At 34.0% G+C, this 22,685-nt stretch overlaps 1 protein-coding gene across 1 annotated transcript in view; it reads left to right on the plus strand.

Annotated features, from left to right (window-relative positions):
- Positions 1 to 22,685, plus strand: part of DCDC1 (doublecortin domain containing 1) — a 283,783-nt gene that overhangs the window by 241,977 nt on the left and 19,121 nt on the right. The window contains exons 22-31 of the mRNA XM_087921221.1: positions 1,237 to 1,350; positions 5,383 to 5,482; positions 6,500 to 6,635; positions 7,345 to 7,504; positions 15,047 to 15,199; positions 15,966 to 16,169; positions 16,702 to 16,816; positions 19,884 to 20,051; positions 20,697 to 20,882; positions 22,239 to 22,442. Coding sequence (XP_087777347.1) covers positions 1,237 to 1,350; positions 5,383 to 5,482; positions 6,500 to 6,635; positions 7,345 to 7,504; positions 15,047 to 15,199; positions 15,966 to 16,169; positions 16,702 to 16,816; positions 19,884 to 20,051; positions 20,697 to 20,882; positions 22,239 to 22,442 — 1,540 coding nt within the window. The remainder of the gene's footprint in view (positions 1 to 1,236; positions 1,351 to 5,382; positions 5,483 to 6,499; positions 6,636 to 7,344; positions 7,505 to 15,046; positions 15,200 to 15,965; positions 16,170 to 16,701; positions 16,817 to 19,883; positions 20,052 to 20,696; positions 20,883 to 22,238; positions 22,443 to 22,685) is intronic.

The following is a 22,685-nucleotide window of genomic DNA, read 5'->3' on the forward strand; positions in this document are numbered from 1 at the left end:
TGCTTAGGCAATTAAAGCTCTTGAGCAATGCAGTTGGTGTGTTTATCATTTTTCCAGCTGATTTCTGCACCATTTCACAAAGCCCTTTTGGATGATTTACAATATGGAGAACTGTTTGGTGAGAGCCACAAGTTCAAATTCCTCTTCAGCAGGAGGACGGAGGAGTCTGATTCCTTGGATTCCAGTTGATAATATAGATTAGTATTTCTCAACATTGGCAACTTTAGAATATGTGGATGTCACCTTCCAGAACTAGTCCCCAACAAGTCTTGCTGGCTGGGGCATTCTGAGAATTCTAGTCCACACAAGTTGTTAAAGCTAAGAAACAGATATAGATACAAGTAATGAGTCTATATGGTACATGTTTCTGTGAGCAGTTGATTAAAATTAGGCTAATGAAGTTTCAATAATGAAGTGAGTGCACAAAAGGGAAGGAATTGTATGATGCCATTCTTCAAATAGTCTGTTTGAAAGCATGTTTAGTAGACTGTGACAGTAATTGATGATCTATTTTCTCTTCTATTTAACATAAAAAATACTCTTGTTGATGGTGGTAAAAACAGAAATAACAGACTTCTTCTTAATAGCTTTCAGCCAAGTTACCAAATTTTTACCTGAGGATGCAATTTCTGAAATGATTTTGGGTGAGGAAACTTGATTGGTTGCTTTTAGAAAAAGCTCAGTTGCTGCATCAGCTATCACACCTTGATGTTTTGTTATCAGGACTATATTTTCCCACTCATAAAGAATGTGATTGAAAGCCATTGCTATAGTAATTTAGTTATATAAGACAATTGAAAAAACTTCCCGACCCAATTCATCCTTATAAATCAATTTGTTTTAATCTAAAACAGTGCTTAGACTATATTTTTCAGGTTTTCAGATATTCCTAGAGGCATCATTCATTGGAATGTGTAAGTGCCTGATATTTTGTTGTTTGAATTTCTATTAATTTCAGATGCTGCTTGTGCAGCTCCCATGGGTGAAAGTGAATGGAGCTCATATTGCAATGTCAATTCTTTTTCTAATATAAAAAAGTATCAGTCTCAGGTAATTCCAGTGATGCTAACAACATGACCTGCACTAGAATCAAGAATGAAAAGTGATCTTTCTCTAGGCTGCAAAATTGTATAATTGTATAATTTTGTTTTTATATTTTTATATATTTATTCACAATACATTTTAAAAGTTATTTGGATCTCCTGTTTTTATATAAGATACATTGATTTACTTTAGAAATGTTGACACAGAAAAAAACCAGAAACCAAAGGGACATTTTCAGAAGATGTACACTGATACAAATTCAGAAAAGGAATCACATAACATAGTATTTCAGCAGTTTCTTGAAAGGTAAATATGTCTATATTAAAATCTGTTGTTTTCCATTTGATTGTGATGTGTATGGTTTTTAGTGGCCTGGCATGTCTGTTGTTCTGTTGGTGTAAGTCAGTAAATGGAATGAAAAAAGGGGAGAAGTAGCTCAATTCTGGTCTTGAAAGGCAGTTGTGTTGTCACAAGGACTGATGAGCTGACCTGGCTGCTAGACAGGCCATGTTTGGGGGAAGATGTAGAGATTGCAGTCCCATTAGCCTAGCCCAGCCCAGTATATACTATAGTTGTTAAGGGTCTAAAGTCCAGAGGAAACACCCACCTCCTCAGATGCTGTGTATCTGACCTAAAATTAGAAAAAGAGAAGCAGAGGAGAAAAAGTCTGTACATGGTAAACAGGGTAGATTGAGAGAAAAGTTGGAGAGAAATTAAGCATGAAGAGCAATTGTTGATTCCTGATCTGGAAGGGAGAAGATGACTGAGAATCTACATGGACATAAACCTAGGTCACTTCTACACATAGCCATTGGTTTACTGTTCTCTCCAACTGACCAAAATAAAAATGCTAAAAAAAACTTCTGAAAACAAAACAAACATTCAGTCAATGACCCATATTCTTTTTTTTTTAATAAAGTTTTATTGAGTTTTAACAAAACAAATAAAACATCTTATTTGAATACAGCATGGTTCCGGGTTATCACATTTCCATTCAGACACAATTTCATATGCATATTCATCTTATGTATTCAACTTCATATCTTATTACTCTTTTTCCAACTTCTCACTATTTCTCCCTTTACTTCTCTTAATTTTCTTTTATGGTTATCTCATTTTCTTTTTATTCAATTGTATTTCTTTTACCTAAATTTCTATCTTTTTATTCATTGTACTTATACTTTGGTCTGTCTTGTTTACAATTTCATATGTTCTCTTCCAACATTCTTAAGAAGCAAAATTCCCCCTATGATTGCCAATCGAAGTGCAACACCTTTAAATCTTATTGTTATTATCATATGAAATCCCATTAAACATTTAATTTGTGCATTCTAAAATTATAATATTCAAATTTCTAATATCTATTTTATATCATGTAGATCGCATCATTCAGACTCTGCCTGGTACTTCCTCTTGAAAATGTAAAAAGAAAAATTATAAAAACAGCAAAAACAATATATACATATATATAAACATTAGTAAACAAAATAGTTATTCAAGATCATTCTAGTAGTGGTATGAACCTTGTAAATCTTTCACATTTCTTTTCAATACCTAGCAATCTTTGAGAACAATTGAAATGTTTCCTTCCCTTCTTCATTATTACTTAACTGTTAATAAGCATACCATTGGATAGTCATACAGTTTTATCTTATAAATTATTTACTATTAATAAGCAAAATAATTATTCAAATTCATTCTAATAACTAGTATAAATTTCCTTATAAATCTTTCACATTTCTTTTCAATATTTTATCAATCTTTAGAAACAATTGCAATGTTTCCCTCTCTTCTTTATTATTGCATCAATTATAAATAAACATACCATTATATAACAATATAGTTTTATCTCATAGATTATTTACTTATTTCATTTCTAACTCATTACAGTATTCTACTGTCACAACACTATCTTTTGTACCTTTGCAGAATCCTCACTTTTAACTTAATTTAACCATTGTCTCTGTGTTTTCTAGCTGAGCAAATACCTTTAATCCTAGTATGTTTCCCCTTTTTCTTTATTTTCTGTTTTTGTCCCTCATAAGTTCTTTCCTTTTCTATCTTCCCCCCCTTTTCTCATCCCTTTTTTATACCCTTCTCTCTCTAATTTTCCCTTCTGTAGTTTTCTTTTCTGCTTCTCCTTGCTGTTATACTTCTTTTTCAGACTATTTTTCTTTTTGGCTGTTCCCTTTGATATCAAAGTTTTAACTCCTTTCCCCCCCCTTTCCCCTTATTACCACACTTTGCATTATTTGATCATTGAAAATGGCTTCTTCTTTGTCCTGCCCTTCTTCTTGCTCTTGAAGCTTTTCCTTTTGCTTTTCATAGTTCAGGATCTCCATTTCAAAAAATTCAAATATGAAGCCAAAGGATCTTCCTCCCCTTTCTGCATCTTCTTTCTGTTTTTTAAGACTCATCTTCAATTCCTCCAGGAGTGATGGCATTTTAAACACTTTTGAACAACCACCTGATTGACTTTAAGTAAAAACAGAAAAAGAAAGAAAAAACCAATGCCCAAAACTTTTTTTTTAAATCACCAAATGATCCCAGACTGTTCCTTCTTGTTTCTTTCCTTTACTTTTGCTTTCTGTGGGTTATTGTATCTTTTAATAAGATTTCAGTTACAATGTATCCCCGGGAGTCTTTTCAAAGTTTCACTGTTAATCCTCTTTATTTTTCCAGGTGGCACTCCATTTTTCCATTATTCCAAGTCCCACCCTTTTGCCTCCACTCTTCTCCTTTTTAGGCCTTTCAAATGACCAAGAAAAAATCTTTATTCTCCTTTTGACACTTAGATTTCAGCCTATAAGTGTCAAAATAGATTAATATAAATTTCTTTCCATACCATTTGTAATTGTCAATATAAAGGTAAAAAAGGGGTTTTTAACCGCCTTTTCTCTCTCCTTCGCCGCTTAAAGATCTTTCAGAAGTATCCCTCTAGGTACATTTAGATTCAGAGTACCTTGCTTAGATGTTCTCTGTTGTTTTGCCCGGTCTGTCCTGCTTTCCTCTTTGTCTTCCTCCTGCACAATCTTATCCAGTGGGGTTCTTCTTTGAGGTGGCCATTTCTGACCACCGCTGCAACCGCCTGCGGGGAATGGAGTTTAGACCAGCCAAGGAGGAGAGATGTGGATCCCCTTCACTTGGCTAGCAATCTCCCCCCTCTTCACCATCACTACAGGGTGGCTTCAGCCCTGAATCGAAAGGATCGGGACACTCCAGCGGCGAGCACAGATCAAAACCGCGCACGATCGTGGATTTTGGTCTGTCACTGAAAAGACCCAAACCAGAAGTCCAATGACCCATATTCTTGTTCATATTTATATAGTTTATATTTAAATTTATTTATATACAGTGCAATATTTAATTGCACAGTCTGAGTTAGTTACATATCCTTACTTAGGAATTTTCTGAAATATCCCAGCAATTGCAGTAAGTGTGACCAACAAAGCCATTATAAAGGCATTATACCTTTTTTTTTAAAAATGTGTAAAAGCAGGGAAGATAAACCTTTAAAGGGAGAAAGGGGAGTCTGGCCTAAGTCCTGGGAAATGAGATAAGGTGAGGCAGAAGTTTCTACCAATAGGAACTGGCACTCTCACTCTGCTTGAGGGTGATTGTAATTTCCCATTATACTCAAATACAGCTCCAAAGAAATGAGTCAGTTTGGCTGTAAACAAAGGTGATCATGTGGGATTACTCAAGTAATTTGGGTGTATCCTATGTGTATTCATAGTCCTCCTAAGCTTTTACGCCATCCATTAAGATATTACGCAAATGCTACCTATTTTTACCTCTGCTTGCTAGAGGTGCCAACAATGGCAAGTTCTTATTAATTGACAAGCCACAGTAAGATGTCTGCACAAATACAGAATAGAAAAATAGACTTGTATTAAAATGCTGCTGTTAAATATGGCAATGCAGCTTTAAAAGCAAGAGTTACATAGCAAATATCAACATCTTCAGTGTTTTATTCAAAAATAAATGGTACTATTTGGTGGAAGAGCAAATGCTCTTTGAAACTGTGTTTCTCATTCTGCAAGCATTGTACAGTTGAGGGATTACTAGTCTTGAAATTGCTCCCTGTGGATGAGAGGTCTGTTCTCAGACCTGGAACTATCTTCGCTTTAACAGAATAAAGACTCCCTTGAAATATTTGGACTTATGGTTTTTAAGTTCGGAAAAGGGTGAGTTACACATTGGATATAACAGTGATAGGTTAATTGATATTTCTAATGAGGAGTACAGTTTTATCCTGATGAAATATTCCATTGCTATTCCATCAAGTATTGAAGACTTAATGCAAATATTACATGCATGCTTTCCTTTGTTAAAAAGGTGTACCACAGCACTGAATTTGCCCTTTGCTGCAAGGAGATTGTTCACTGAAAAAGGAGTGGAACTCTTTGTTTTGAAAGACTTGGAGAAGGGTCAGCTGGTAAGAAATATAAAAATATATTTGCCAATACTTTCTCCAAAAAATATATTTCCAATAAAATTAGTGTGTAGTAAGTAGTATTAGGTAGTATTTCCTGTCTTTCATTCAATCTATCCATTGGAATATTTAGATTTACTTCCTTCTATTTGGTTCCCATCATTCAGACAAAATTACAGGCCAACAAGCCAGCAAAATCTAGTTATACTATGCCAGCAGATGGACATTATACTGGACTTTTTAAAATAATACCAAGTTTTCTACATTAAATCAACATCAGATCAGAAGCATTACAGAATAATCTGGCATAGATCTGCAATAAGGAATTAGGTGGTGCAAGGATGTGTGCTTCTTTAAGTTTAAGCAATGTAATGGATCTCAGGTTGTGGTTTGGAACCTTTAATGAAGTACGACACACATTAAAATGGGATGCTTGTAAAGGTCTACCTACTATCTTGATATATTTTTTCTTGATATCCATTCCATGGTTGCCTCAGTACCTCCACAAATTTATTTTGCTCTTTATTATATTAAAATTTAGCTCTGGCATTGTTATATTATTATCCACAAATTCATAGTTTTCACTGACTATTACCCTTAACAAAAAAAGAAAAATGAATTATCTGTCCCTGTACTACTTTTGTCACGTGTTTATATATATATATGGTTTTCAGCTTTGTTCGGGTATTTTCCCACGTCATTATAGTTGTGCTTTTAAAGTTGTAGCAACGTTTCGGCAGAATCTCATCTGCCATCATCAGGCTTCTGTAGTGTGTTCGTCTGTGATGAACACACTACAGACGAACACACTACAGAAGCCTGATGATGGCAGATGAGATTCTGCCGAAACGTTGCTACAACTTTAAAAGCACAACTATAATGACATGGGAAAATACCCGAACAAAGCTGAATACCATACATGTAAGTACCCACGAAAACTTAAGAAAACATATATGTGTGTGTGTGTGTGTGTGTGTGTGTGTATGTGACCTACATTCAGTTCTCATTTTTTACAAACAGCTTTACATATCATGTGGAGAGCAATGGATTGATCCTCTGTGGACTACAGCTCAGCATAAGAAACGTCTCCAATGTAATAATTTAGCATCTGATGTAATGGCTATGCGTGCCTATTGTGCCATGAGGAACCCCAAAAGTGAGCAGATTTCTTTCTTTGTGTTTTTTAAATGTTGTACATAATGACATAAAGCTAATATTAGGCATTTACATCTGAATGGAAATAACTGGCAGACCCCTTTGTCCCATGTTGGGTTTTATGTGAGTCATGCTTGGAATCAGGAAATTATGATGTCAAAGAATAATGCATTAAGCAAGCCCTCCAGAAAACATGAGGAATTCAAATGTTTCCTTCAATTTGTCCATGAAAACATGGTATCCTATGACTTTTGTTCCAGACTTTTTCACTATCTTTCCTCAGGTAGGCTCTGCCTGGGAGATATGGTCTATGCTTCCAGATTCTATTATGGAAAGCCTTACTTTTTAAACTACTTTTTCACTATTGATTCTTTTCCTATGGAAAGACTAATTAAACAAGATGGCAAACTCACTGGTGTTTTCATGACCCATTTGACTAGGTGGAATTAGAATAAACCTTTTGAAAAATGGGTCTGTTGTAGGCAAAATCTAACTTCCATAGAAATTTGATCAATGGTTCAGTTTACAGTACTCTGTTTAGGTATTTAATGATCCAGAAAATTGGTATGGGTGTTTATAGGCTAAATGTCTTAAAATGTTCTTTAATTTTTGCTGGAAATCTGACATTAGATGATATTCTTATATTAATTATAGATAAGAAAACTCATCTGCAACGTTTTAAAGCAAATACGTTTGATTTCATTCTCCAGATTTTGTTTTGCAAGTCAAGGATGATGTTGTTGTTGGTGCCAAACTTTTTGTTGCAAGAGCTATAGTGGAATTTGAAGAAAAAAGAGCTGTTGAAGAACCAGAGAAAGAAAAATGTGAAAAAAGCATTGAAAAAATAAAAGATGACACAGATAAATATCTGTAAGTGGTCCAAAGTAATAATTAGTACAATATTATGAATGGTTACTAATACACTTTTTCAGGCCATTGACATTTTATAATTCTTTTATAAAAAATTAGTTGTTGTATTTATGATAAATACAAATACACTTTCCAATCAGTTCTACAGTGCATGGTATATTATTCCATTATTTCCTCCTTATAATTTGAAAGCACTTAAATTATTTTTGCTTCTTCTCATGATAAATAAGATAAAGTTACACTAAAAAAATATAGTCCTGTTATTTTTAGTGGTTCAATCATAAATGAGATTTCATGTACCTTTTTTACTATCCAGTAATTTTACTTTGTCCTTTATATCTTGCATGGCTCAAATAAACAGGTAGCCAAAGTTGAAAAATGTATTTTTAATAATATGCAAAGAAATGAAAATCTAAAATATTTGTAGCAATTATACTGTACTTCAGTACAGACACTTCAGACAGTTTAAAGAACTGATTTCTAAGTTCTTCAAATTCCCTTCACATCTAGCTCAAGAACCTGTACTACACATTAGTGTAGTACAAATAGTGGATAACTTCACTAAATTGTGGTATATAATCAAGTTTTTCTTTCTTCCTATACACATCACCCCATAGCAATTATTCCCATGTGGTGGAACTTTGGATTAACTTCCAACTCCAGTAAAGCACTGCAAAGATAGTTTGCAGCTTTTCTTCTGCAGGTACAGGTGAAACTCGAAAAATTAAAATATCGTGCAAAAGTTCATTTATTTCAGGAATGCAACTTAAAAGGTGAAACTAATATATGAGATAGACTCATTACATGCAAAGCAAGATAGTTCAAGCTGTGATTTGTCATAATTGAGATGATTATGGCTTACAGCTCATGAAAACCCCAAATCCACAATCTCAGAAAATTAGAATATTGTGAAAAGGGTCAATATTCTAAGCTCAAAGTGTCCAGTCTAATCAGCTAATTAAGCCATAATACCTGCAAAGGGTTCCTGAGCCTTTAAATGGTCTCTCAGTCTGGTTCAGTAGGAATCACAATCATGGGAAAGACCGCTGACCTGACAGTTGTGCAGAAAACCATCATTGACACCCTCCATAAGGAGGGAAAGCCTCAAAAGGTAATTGCAAAAGAAGTTGGATGTTCCCAAAATGCTGTATCAAAGCACATTAATAGAAAATTATGTGGAAGGGAAAAGTGTGGAAGAAAAAGGTGCACAAGCAGCAGGGATGACCGCAGCCTGGAGAGGATTGTCAGGAAAAGGCCATTCAAAAGTGTTGGGGACTTTCACAAGGAGTGGACTGAGGCTGGAGTCAGTGCATCAAGAGCCACCACACACAGAAGGATACTGGACATGGGCTTCAAATGTCGTATTCTTCTTGTCAAGCTGCTCCTGAACAACAAACAATGTCAGAAGTATCTTACCTGGGCTAAGGAAAAACAGAACTTGTCTGTTACTCAGTGGTCCAAAGTCCTCTTTTCTGATGAGAGCAACTTTTGCATCTCATTTGGAAACCAAGGACCCAGAGTCTGGAGGAAGAATGGAGAGGCACACACTGCAAGATGCTTGAAGTCCAGTGTGAAGTTTTCACAGTCTGTGTTGATTTGGGGAGCCATGTCATCTGCTGCTGTTGGTCCACTGTGCTTCATTAAGTCCAGGGTCAGTGCAGCTGTCTACCAGGAGATTTTGGAGCACTTCATGGTTCCTTCTGCAGATGAGCTTTATGGGGATGCTGAACTTCATTTTCCAGCAGGACTTGGCACCTGCCCACATTGCCAAAAGCACCAAAACCTGGTTCAATGACCATGGGATTACTGTGATTGATTGTCCAGCAAACTCGCCTGACCTGAACCCCTAGATAATCTATGGGCCATTGCCAAGAGAAAGATGAGAGACATGAGACCGAACAATGCAAAAGAGCTGAAGGCTGCTATTGAAGCATCCTGATCTTCCATAACACCTCAGCAATGCCACAGGCCGATAGCTTCCATGCCACACCACATTGAGGCAGTAATTGCTGCAAAAGGGGCCCAAACCAAGTACTGAGTACATATGCATGCTTATACTTTTCAGAGGTCCAATATTATTCTCTATACAATCCTTGTTTTATTGATTGCATGTAAAATCCACAATCTGAGATTGTGGATTTGGGGTTTTCATGAGCTGTAAGCCATAATCATCCCAATTATGCCAAATCATGGCTTGAACTATCTTACTTTGCATGTAATGAGTCTATCTCATATATTAGTCTCACCTTTTAAGTTGCATTCCTGAAATAAACGAACTTTTGCACAATATTCTAATTTTTCGAGTTTCACCTGTATTTCTGGATGGGGTGGAAGGAAGTAGTTTTCCTTTGAGAGAAATTCCTACTTCTTCAGAGGTCCCCAAAGGTGTGCCTGCTATTTCTGATTGTTCTAAAGAGCAGCTTCTTTGCTCCCTTTCACACAATAGTTGCTTTGTTTTTGTTTTGTTTCTATTTTAAGCAAATTAGCAGAAACCAGAAAAATAACTAATAAGTAGAAGAACAAAGTCTGTCACAGAAAATCAACATAGCTCAGCACTTGCAAAAGTACTCTGAATCCTGCCTCACAAAGCTTCTAGACTTATTTCATCAGCAGGCTTATGGGTGGAACCAATCCTGTTGGACTTTTAAAAAGTTCTGAATAAGTTCTTCAAGACACTTGAATAAACTTAGCAGTCATGGGATTAAGAAGATCTATCTTTCTAAGGACTGTTGTCTGGTGGAAAAAAGGAATAAACGGGCAGATATTTTTTCAGCAAAGAATAATAAGTGATGTTCTTCAACAATCATGCTGGGATCAATGTTTGTAGGTTGTTTGTAACTTGATTTAGGGGACAGCAATGAGATGGCAAGTTTGTAGATGGTACCAAAGTATTCTGGATAGTGGAAACTAAAATTCATTGGGAAGAGGTAAAAAAAAAAGCATTTGTTTTAAACAGGGTGAGTCTAACCAAATTTAAATTTAAGTAAGTATAAACTGATGCATTTTGGAGTAAAAGTGCAACAACAGTATGATCAGTTGGACTGTCTATACATAACCAGGAACAAGTTCTTTCAGTTTATAATGCTTCATTCCTGGACTAGCCCAAGATTACCCCGCTGGCTTGGTGCCTCAGCAGGACTAGAATTCATGGTCTCTTGATCTCTAGGCAGATGTGTGTGTGCATGCGCACATGTGCCTGCACCCATAATGCAATGCACGTGTGACCCCCCCCGCCCCCTGTACATGCGCACGCAACTCCCATGCACCACATGCCTCTACACATGCGTGCATGTCTCCCACGCATGACCTGCATATGCGCGGCAGATACCCAACAATCAGCTGGCTGGTGGGAGGCACACGTGCATGCGCAGTGGACCTGATTCAGGGCAGCGGCTTGTGTACTGGCAGAGATGGCCCTGTGTCCCACTTCTGGCACACGTGCCATAGGTTCGCCATCACAGCCTTAACCATTACACCAAACTGACCCTCATAATAGTGAATATCTCTACTAAATATAATCAAGATATGTGAAATCAAGGTTTTCTTTCTTCCTCTGATCAAGCTGACTGGAAAAAGGAATTTGAATACACAGAATTAGAATACACCTCATGTGTCCTCATGTGATGCAAAATTAAGTTCTGGAATTTATAATGATGGCCACCAACTTGCATAGCTCTAAAATGGATGAGATAAATTAATTAAGAATATGTTTATTGATTATTATTAGCCTCAAAGTTCCTAGCATTGGTATACTTCAGAATACCAGAGAAACACTAGCAGGAGAGAGATGTAGGTCTATTTCCTGCCTGCTGAGACCCCAGAGGCATTTGGTTAGCGATTTAAGAAACAAAATTCTGGTTTAAGATGGGCATTAATAGGGCTATTATGTTCTTAATGAGATTTTAAATAGCCTCATCTCAGCACTGTTCAATGTTATAAATTATCTCCCACTTATATTTAGTACCCACATAATTTTTTTTTAAAAAAGTAAGATCGCTCAAAGTCAAAAGCTACCAGTGGAAGTAGAATAATTCTAACTAAAATAAAAATAAATGGAATGGATTGAACTTTTGGATCTGTGTGCTGGAAGGAGTTCTGAAGTGAAGACATATCATTTTTATGTGCTGAGAGAATATTTTCTTAGAATTCAAGCATATCTGCAGTGTTGACTATGTATTTCCATATTCAGAGATATATTCTGATCCAACAGTATATAATTGGTTTCACTTTCTTGGTAATTTTCTGTAAAACTGTTTTGTGACCCTTCTGCTAGGAACTAGAATGCCTCTTAACACATACCTTAGAAACATTTTGTTCTTTATTCAACAATGAAATTACCTTCTTTTTCAAAAGATATTTGTATTTTATAGATAACTGCATAAATGTTCATAATTTATTATGACTACATGAAAGAAATGCATTTCATATGGTGGAATTTTTGTTGCTCATCAATGATACAAAAACCTACAATCTGTTTGGCTAAAGTTCACAAAAGGAATGAAAACTAGGATGTATATAATTTGAAAAATGATCAATTAACCTATCAGCATCTCCTTGCCCATTTTCTGTTATTATTTGAGCACTGCCACAGTGGAAGAACGCTGAAGACAGAAAGTAGAATACCAATGAAAATGCCAGTTTATAGTCATACTGCATTAATTCTGTTGCACAATAGATGGCACTGTTGTTTTCTGTAATATTAAAAAAGTTCCCCAGTATTAGAAATAAGCCTTCTAGAAATAATATGCCATTTCTATCTTATAGAAAATAGTTGCTATCTTAGAGATATTAAGACCAGGTTAACGCATGATACTGACCTGATAAAACTTAAAGATTGATTATTACACTGTGGAGGTTATAAGTGGGCATTTTTCTCCAAAGCTCTGGATTTATTTATTTATTTATTAATTTCTCCTCTGCTCATCTCACCTAATGGATGGTCCCTACTGCTTTAACATGCTCTGTTGGGGTGCTTTTCAAAACAACTTGGAAGCTGCAAATAGTGCAGAGTACAACTATCCATGTACACACTAAAACCTGGCCTTAGGAGCACATTATAGTTATACTATAGGTCCTGCACTGGCTATCAATAAGAGACTGGGCACAATTTTAAGTACTAATTTTAACCTATAAAGCCTTCTATGGCTTGGCGCCAGTTATCTTCAGGACTGTACTTTCCACCTAGAATAGGCCTACTTACATAATTTTGGGGGAGAAGCAGTTTGGGAGAGGAGGGGGTCAAGGCCAGGGAGCACTGCTTATGGGTGGTTCTTTGGAATGTCCTCCCAGTTGAAATGAAATTGGCTTCCTTCCTCACTGCCTTCTGAAATCAGCTTCTTATCCAAAACTATTGCCATTGTTTTCTTTGCCTTTTTGCAATGGCAGCTATCGTTCCAAGAAGGTTATTTTAGAACAGATTTTGGAGCACATAGATAGGGGAAGGAAGAATGAATAAAGATCTCCTTCTACATTTCAGTTATGGAACCAACTAGTTCATACAACTCCATATCCAATCAATGAAACGAACACAGTTTAAAAGACAAAAGAAGTAAGATGTGGCTTTTAGAAATATTATTCCCATAATGAAGCTTCAGTGTTTTTTTCCAAGCCATCAGGTTTGGAAGATAGGACACATTCATTTAAATTGAAGAAAAGAAGAAAAGGTGTTCTTTTAAATATATAGATTGCAAATCTGTGAATAAAACCACTACAGCTAAGTTGAATACTGTACTGCCTTGCTGGTCAAAAATCCATACCCTAATATTTTGGGGAGGAAAAACACTTATAGCATATTGAAGGCATCAATTGTAATTTGCAGATCGAATGATATTGGGACCACTCATCTCCAATTTATTTTTGTGGAGCAAAAAGAATTGACTACAGAAAGATATTTGGGGACAAATAAGAAAATGCTATTCCTGAATAATGGTACTTGAGATGGATTTATTACAATTAGACTAATTTGTTCTTGTTTTTAATACAGTAATCTGCCTCCAAAGATGAAGGAACATTTAAATGCAGAAATAAATAAACTATATATTTCAATTTTTTAATATTATGGTTTTAAATGTTGTTTTTTAAATGTTGTTTTTAATTCTCTGATGGAGACCTTGGGGCTCCCCGAGCTTGGTTGCTTGCAGACCTTTCATTGCCCAACTAAGTGACATCGCTAGTGCTAATGAGAGTGGGATTTGCTGCTTAATTATCTTCATTAATTTTCAGAGCCACTTTGAGTATGTTTTTAAATTGACAATTAAAGATTTAAATCGTTTATATTTAATATATACTTAATATGTTTAATGTAATAAATATTTAAATATTAAGTGTTTTAAATCAACAATAAAATAGGTATTCATACACAATTAATACAATCAATACATTAATACATCTAGAGATATGTTTATAATATATCTCATGTATATATACCCATACATTTAACAATACATAACTCCCAAAAGAAATGTTCCATACTTATTTCTAGTTGGCATAGTTGATATATGCTTACAATTAATGTTAGAAAAAACATTTTGTGCTACAAGAAGTATCCCACTTTCTGTCTATTCTCCTAGCAAATCCCAGGTTTTCTTTATTTGTGCTTGGATGTAGGTTGCAAAATATGCCTTTCCCCTGCTTGTCTAACGCCTGATTCTGTTTTTTCCAAGCAGAAACCTTGATGCGTTTTAACTAAGAAATATTTCTTTTTGTGAATCAATCAGAGATATACTTTTTGGGGGAGAGGGGCTTGTCATCTTCAACAGATATTGCTCTGAAGAATAATTCAAATCACATAGATTTGCACATAGTTGTAAATCATCATTGTATTCATTTGCACTATTGTTACTGATTCAATTTCACTTCACCCTATTGTTTTCAGCACTCCTTTCCTCTCATCTGTCTTGTGTTATGGGAATAACCTTTAACCCTTCTATGAAGTAAAAATAGTACACGATGGTACATGCGTTACAAAGTTTTGTTATTTTAACATGCAACACCATTATTTTTAATTATAAGTAATTGGGTTTACTAAAGATAGAAGTGTCCTAGAACTTTTCTAGGGCTCCTTCCCTTCCCTTTCTTTCCTTTTTTCAATCCTACTTTTATTGTCTCTCTAAAGTATAAGAGTAAAATCGAGTGCTAATCTAAATGTTCAAGACAAATAATGTAAATAAATGATTTGTGTATGATTGAAAGCACATAGTCTTACAATCTTGTTTGCTGAATTCCATCACTAATAGTCTTAGAAACTATACATAAATAAGTCTTGACTATTAAACTCTTCTTAGATCTATTATTCAAACCACATTGGCCATTGTCTCCCATAGAGTTTATTTGTCATTCATTTCAATGAATTTAAGGTATTTAATTAAATATTTCAGTCCAAGTGTTTATGAAATTCAAATTCTCATTAATAGAATAAATAGTATAATGTTTTATGTTGTTATGCTCTTTTGGGAACTCTGTTTTAATAATTGGCTGAAATCTCTACGGAAAAAAAATTCACTGGTAATAAGTAAGCCTTGGTGGGCCTCTATATCTTTCCAGAAATTCACATATAAAGTCACATTTTAAAACAGAAGCATTTCATAAGACTACAAAATATGCCTGGCAGCAAATTTCCTGTGATGAGGACTACAACATTCAGAAGGAAAAAGATGAGCAGTTTTTTGAAGATGCAGAGTTATACAAAAAATACAGGTCAGTTATAGTGAATTAATTGTGTTCCTTTTTAATTCCTTTTTATTATTACAACATTTTAAAATTACACATAATACAATTAAAAGGATACCATCTTTTAATAAGAGAGTATCAACTAAAAGAGTGTTTCTGATATGTCCTTGTATCAAACCTGCCCAGATTATATTAAAGTAAAACTGTGTCCTAGGTTGATAGTAATTTACTTAAAATTACAATGTCAAGTTGAAAGTTAAATGCTTATTATAAAGGTCTCAGCATTATAGGTAGTTCTTGACTTACAACCATCATTTAGTCATCATTCAAACTTACAGTGATGCTGGAAAAACTGACTTATGACCAATTTTCACACTTGCGACCACTACAGCAGCCCCATGGTCACATGATCAAAATTTGGACACTTGCAAACTGGCATTCATTTTGAGAGTTGCACTGCCCTGGGGTAATAAGATCACCATTTGTAACCTTCTCAGCTGGCTTCTAACAAAGTAAAGTTAATGTGGGAAGCCAGATTCACTTAAGGACTATATCATTTACTTAACAACTATAATGATTCACTTAACAACTGCAACAAAAATGTCATAAAATGTGGGAAAACTCATTTTCATTTTAGGCTTTTCATTCCACATCCTCATATAACCACCTATCCAGCTTTTTCCAACATCTGTGCCCAGTTCCTTTGAATTGTGATTTAGTTTTGATTTCACACATTTGTTGCTGTTAGTATGTAATGAAGTATGCACAAGGCATTTATTTTTGTTGGTTTTAGGCATCAGCCAAAATTGGCTAAAGAATTCCAGAAAGCACACCATCAACTCTTTGAATTTAAAAATGGGAAGATCATCAACTGCAGTTGTCCAAATCTTGTACTGGGTGTGGAGAATACTGACCTTCATTCTGGTACTGAAGTGGTTTTGTTGGAAAAGAAGTATGATGATGTCAAGCAACATTGGGTATGGAAAGAGGAAAGCAGGTACATTTCTATGTATTAGAAATGAGATGGAACATTCAGCCTTACAGTATCCACAGAAGGACCTTCAATCAAGTTTTCCATTTGACTTATTCTTGACTAATACTCATGGTCTGTTTCGTTTTCAGTTTAATTGTGATGTTATCAGAAGTCTCTCAAAATGAAAGCTCAGATAAGAGGATTTTTTTAAAAAAAGTCACAATTATAATCTATCTAAGTCTCACATTTTCATTTTAAATAATTACTTTTTGTCAACATTTTGGCAAAAACTCCTATTTACACATGCTATAGTAATATATGGTTAGATATCTAGAATGGCCGTATTTTTTTTCCTTCTTTAATGTCTGTCCTTTTCCTGTTGTCCCCTTGCATCATTATTGATTAGGGGCAAAGCCTCTATTGTGCTGTTGTCATCCCTTCCCATGCAATAGAGACAATATAAACCTCCTGAGATGTGTATAAAACATCCTGTGATGAAATAAAAGCATATGTCATGATTTTAAGACATTTCAGACTCAAGACTTTTTGTTTCTAGGTCCTTTCATCTTGCAATTGATCCAGATCTAGTGCTCACAGTATCAGTGCCCACTGTACTGAATGGATGTCCAAAATTTCCACTGGAAATACAAGGGTATCCTATTATCCTTCAGGTTAGTATCATAACTATAGAGCATTGTCAAATATAGAAAATTATTATCTTAAATCCACAAATGGCAATTCTATATCAACTATCTGTAAAAATATTAATATTTCTATATTCTTATAATTCAGTAACTGGGTTAAGCAACTTTGTCTTCTCCAAATGTTTTGCACTACAGAGTTACTAAATATAAAAACAATATCTGTCCCCTAAGTTGTTTAATAAATAGCATGTTTAACTATTCTCATTACTCTGAGCTCAAATGAGAAATTAGTTTTAGCTTTCTTTTAACATGGCTGTGAAGTCATTGTATCCCTGCAGATTAGCTTCTATAACTTCTATTTACTTTTTTGTTCCCTTTTTGTCTGGACCTTCCTTGTCTGCTGCCACCTGGCTGACTCTTCATTCTTTTTACATCAGTGACAACTCTTACAATAGAGGCTCCTTGTCCTGCTAATGGATCGGATAGACTATGGCAGAAGATTACCCTTATATAATTTTAGATAGTTTTCTGTCATCCAATCACATACCAATTATGGTAATGGATGAGAAATATTCTAGGGCATATTTTGAAAACCTCTGTTTCTGAATTTATACACAGTTAAAAATTCAGAGTTTATCTATGTATTCTAAGTTTGATAGAAAGGCCATCTATAATATTGCAGTCCTTTCTCTTTTCTTTTTGTACAGGGTTTCCCTCTGTTATAAAAAATCATATTGTTTCCTGGATCTAGTTTGAGCCATAAAATGCTTGATAGTCCAAGTGCTTAAAAAGTAGATAGCCACACTGAATACATTCAATGTGTTATCAGATGTCTATAGAACTCTAAAAATTTCAAAAGTCTAGATCCATCATATAATATATTAAAACAGTCTTTATAGTATTCACTAGATATAAATATATAATATTTATCTGTATCCCATTAAAGTATGAGACAAAATTCATAAAAAATGACACCTACTACAGGGGTCCCCAATCCCCAAGCTACAGACCAGTTTGTGCAAGCCCCTTTATCCCACGTAACCGAGCCCCCCTCCATGAAACCAGTCCCTGGTGCCCAAAAGCTTTGGGATCACTGATCTATAACTGGTTTCATATCCTAGTCCTGTAATTCAGTACTGACAGAGGATAAAATATAGAGGGGAAGAAAGAGACACCTAGCAGAGGTGTGTCTGGGAATCACTTTTTTCTCTGCTTATAATTTCTGTATTATGATATTTTAGGATTCAGGCGTAATGGATCCAGAGATGATGGAACAGTATTCAGCAAGTTCTGTTTTCCCATTTTCCTAGACACATACCACAAATTTTGTTCTGAAAGTTTGGGGAACTCTTCATATTTTTTTTAAAAAATAGCATCTGGTTGTGATTGCTTTCTTGATGGGCTTGTTTTATGCATCATCTTCTGAAGATGATGATTTGGAGAAGTGGGAAGAAGTGACATGACAGATGTTTTTCTTATATTTTGAGTTATTCTGTGCCTGGTTCCTTAGAGCTGGGTTAACTGGAATTCAAATGGATGGTGGAGAGTGGTGAACAGGAGTTTTTACAATGATTAATAATGGCTTCATTGTGAACCTTCCATTTGTTTTCACCTTGAGATACAATTTAATGAATAAATGTAGTATACTGGAAAGAGAAATGTAAGAGTAATTCCATATCACAAATAGATTGCTGCATAATGGTCATGTAACCCAATACAAGTAAATTGTTGCTAAAGGAGCATCTTAGTTTTTTAATACATTGCAGAGGCTTAATTAGTGATATCTCTCTTCAAAAATAGTGTTAGTGATCTGTTTGTTTTGTAAAATTGGTTTTCTGGGCTTTGTTTTAGAGAAATCCTATTTTGGACCAGGGATGAGTAATATATTCCTCTCTGCTAGCTGCTACCAACATCAAAAAGCAAAATGGCTGCACTCATGTAGGCAATATCATTGTATTATATGAGTTTATTGGGTATTTCACTGTGTAAGCCTTACTTTCTGATAGTTCTAGAAGAGCAATGAAAAAGCAATGAAAATGTTGATTTTTTTAAAAAAAAATTAAGAATGTTAATTACAGCAGTAAAAAGTAATGGAAACTTTAGAGAGGAAAAAAGAAAATTAAAAAATAGAAAATACATGGAAAAAAAGAAAGAAGAAAAGGAATACAATAAAGAAAAAGAAAAGAAGTATGTTAATTTCTTCATAATTCATCTCTTATTTATAAGCAAATCTGTAAAACATCAATTTTCAATCCTGGTGTTAGCAAAAAGACCATAAAGGGATGCTGGAACATTGCAAAAAATATTTTTTTTAAAAAAAATCCTATTTTACCCTTGATCAGATAAAACAACTTCATATACCTTCTTTTTACTTTTAACAGTCTTAATCTTTAATTCAATCAAATACTGTCATAGGATTACATTTCTCTTCAGTCCTTCTTTAGCTCAGATTTCTTGAAGGTTTCAACAAGCTTCTTTTGTAGATCTAATAAGAAAACATTTTCCAGGTAATTCTTTTAGTTTATCATTTGTATTACCCTTTTAATTTTTGAAACTTCAGACAGTTTCTTTTGTATATCCAGTAAAGCATCCTTTTATGACATTTTCTATTTTGTAAGTATCAGTATTAGCATGGTTTCTTTTAGTTTTGCTTAAAATCCTTAGTTCCTTCTAGTGTCCCATTTATAAAATCATCACTTATATTTTGTTATGACTTGCAATAGCCTGAACAGCAAACAATAAGAAGTTTTTCATTTTTATAATTAAGTCCACAATTTTATTATAATAAAAGTCAATATTCCAAATTTATCTGAATCCTTAACCCATTTTGTTTCTTTAGAACAAAATCCCATTTACCTTTTTGCTATTTATTTCAATTTTTTAAAGTTCTTAAATGTGTAATTAATTTGTACAAGTTTTATATGTCAATATTGTTAAATACCAGAAGTATACCAAAAAAGATAAAAGAGACATGCGCAATATTGTCTGATTATCTAGGTTATCTTAATTTTTAAATTATAATTAATGAACAGTCAACTATCAGCTGAAAATTATTGAAAATGAAAGGCAGCACCAATATTTTATGTTTTGACAGAAATACAGACCACATAATTATGGAGCTGCCAACCAAAAATGGAACTTCACCGAAACAAAAGTTTTTAGTGCCTTTTATAGCACAATATTGGATATGGAAATCACCGCAGCAAACTATGCTTCTATTTGCACCTTTACCATAACCAAGGCAGAAAAAATTGACCAACCAGTAAGTTTTAACAATTCTCTGGAGGGAAAAGAAAAATGAAACTCCACTACGATGGATAGTAAAGACATAACTTATGAAGTATTTTAATATTCTTTTAGAAGTACCATGATTCATGCCTATTTGTTTATAATGATGAAACATTATTTATAGTCCATTCTAGTTGTACATTAAAATGCTTTTCTTCAAAATATTTTAAAGTATAAAAATGTTTAAACAGAAATTCAAATGTAAATGACCCTTGAAAGCATTTTCAAACAAAGCAGTCATTTCTAAAAATTCTTTTAAAATTCACTTTTGTAATTATCTTTAATCTTCTAATATACCTTTTAAGATGTATTATATTTTTAACCAAAAAGACAACACAAAATTCAGAGAAGTGGCTTGTTATGTTTTCCAGTTAAGCTATCGTGAAAATCCAAAAGTTTCAGCATGCTTTGTTTCAAAACTATGTAGTTTTAAAATAAATGTTCTAGTTTCAGCTCAGATTATAGAATTTTACTGATACATATACACACAATTAAAAAAGGAGAAATTGTGAAAACTAAATTTGAAATAGTTGACATTTAAATAACCATGCAAAAAATAGAAAAAATGTTCTGCAGTATTTAATTTAAAGTATTTTGACCATTTTTTTAAAAAAAATAGGGCTACTATTTTCTTTCACCTTGTGGAAAGAAAAAAATAATGATATGTTTGGCTTGTGGAAGGACCATCAGAGGAAAGAAAGAACTGAAAAAATTGCTCCCTGGTACTATATTTTCCTGTGCTTCTGGATTCCAGGACAGAAATAATTTACCTTTTTGTCCTTTTAAATGCCTTGATGTTAATAAGGTGAGTTAAGCCGTTCACAGTTATACATTAGACATAACCAAATAACTGCCCATATTATAACTTTATCTTTTAGATGGTTTTCAAATAGTGGAATATTCATATTTAAACAACATTATATAAAAAAATAAAATTGAGTACCATTTCTTTCTGACTTTATTAGCGACTAATTGCTTTGGGCTAGCTTTGAACCCAGACCATTGTCACGTATTTTGACTTTATTTTTAAAGGAAATATAATGCTATTTATGCTGATGTTAAGCAGTATTTTAAAGATTGTAGTGCTTTGAAAATGCTGAAATAAGTTGAAATCATGCTTGGATTAATTCTGACCTTAACCATGGCTTTCCACCTATGAATTGAGAACAATTTCAACCGCCTCACAATTATTATGAATTAATCTTCATGTAGAAGAACAGGAAGTGTGACTAATTATCTTTTAGCTTGTACTTACATATATATATCTGTTAAATGACTGTCGTTTATTGTAGCATGATTCAGAAGGGAACTGAGTTAAGCAAAAAAAAACAACCCCTCCCACTGCAGCTTCCATTCCATTATATTTTTTAAAAAGACTTATAAGTTAAAAGTATAACCCCTTGGGAAGCAGAAAATCCTGATTGCTACTACAGTAGATACTAATATACTAGCTACAAACATAGTCCATTCAGCAGCTATAAGAAATAATCGAACTGGGATATAATTATATACCTTGAGAAATTGCCATGGGTATATTCACTAGGTACATGGTAGAAAAGTCAGCAGTTTTTCCTAGCAGTACATTTTATTTGGGAAAGAAGGATTTGAAATCTGAGTACTATAATGTAGAAGCAATTTTCTTTTGAAAGAAAATGTGTAAAAGAGTGGGTGGGTAATCTTAAACATCAGGGGAGATTAGCAATTAACATTAGTTCAGGAGTTTCTATTGAATTAAAAAACCAGTCCATTCACTTCCTGTTTTACTTAATGGCATTTGGGAAAATATCAGCTAAAATATATTTTCTACTACTTTCTTGGATGCGTACAGTATGTCTTAACATATTATTTAGTTATATCATTTTTGGAAGTAATCTATCATGTAGTTACATATCAAGGGTGGTTAATCTAACCATATTAAATATATAACTTCTGCCAATGTTTTTATAAAAATTCACTTCTGAATCCTCTGTAATTGGTATGTGTGTATTAGGGATAGCTGCCTGTTCATTTTGTCTATCTTGTATTTTCTCTAGTTTGTCATAAAAGTATAATATTTGAAATTCAAATTTTATTCAGTTTGGTTGCCTTTTAAAAAGTAACTTCACTAAAATTATAATAAAACTGAAGTAATGCTAACATTTTGTTTTGTTTTATTGTGGAGATTGATTTATTCTCTGATAAAGCTGAATCCACCCTGCATTATTTTGAAGATGTTCTAGCATCCTTAAAAAATGAAACCTCCTTACAAGTCATCTCAGAAAAGATATCTGCAGCTCTAGACCAAAAAACAGTAAAAATAATTGCATACAAAAATGGAGATGGATACCGAAATGGGCAACTAATTGTTGCTCACACATTCCCGAGGGTAAGTAACAATAATCCAAAGAGAATCTTGTAATTGAATTGATAAGGACAAACAGTATGCCTAGACAGTAAGGTAAAAACAATATATTACCTCATCATACATGCTGGGGGAGGGGAATTTTAATAATGTAAATCTACAAGTGTCTGCCCTGAAGATGTCAGGTCAAATCCAAGGTGTGTAAGAACTACTATGGATCTAGTGTAAGCAAATAGCATTGGGGGGAGGAAGAACCGTCTCATTGCA

Source organism: Pseudonaja textilis, chromosome 1 (assembly GCF_049901715.1).
Source record: "Pseudonaja textilis isolate UNSWEBS1 chromosome 1, rPseTex1.2, whole genome shotgun sequence".
Classification (NCBI taxonomy): domain Eukaryota; kingdom Metazoa; phylum Chordata; class Lepidosauria; order Squamata; family Elapidae; genus Pseudonaja; species Pseudonaja textilis.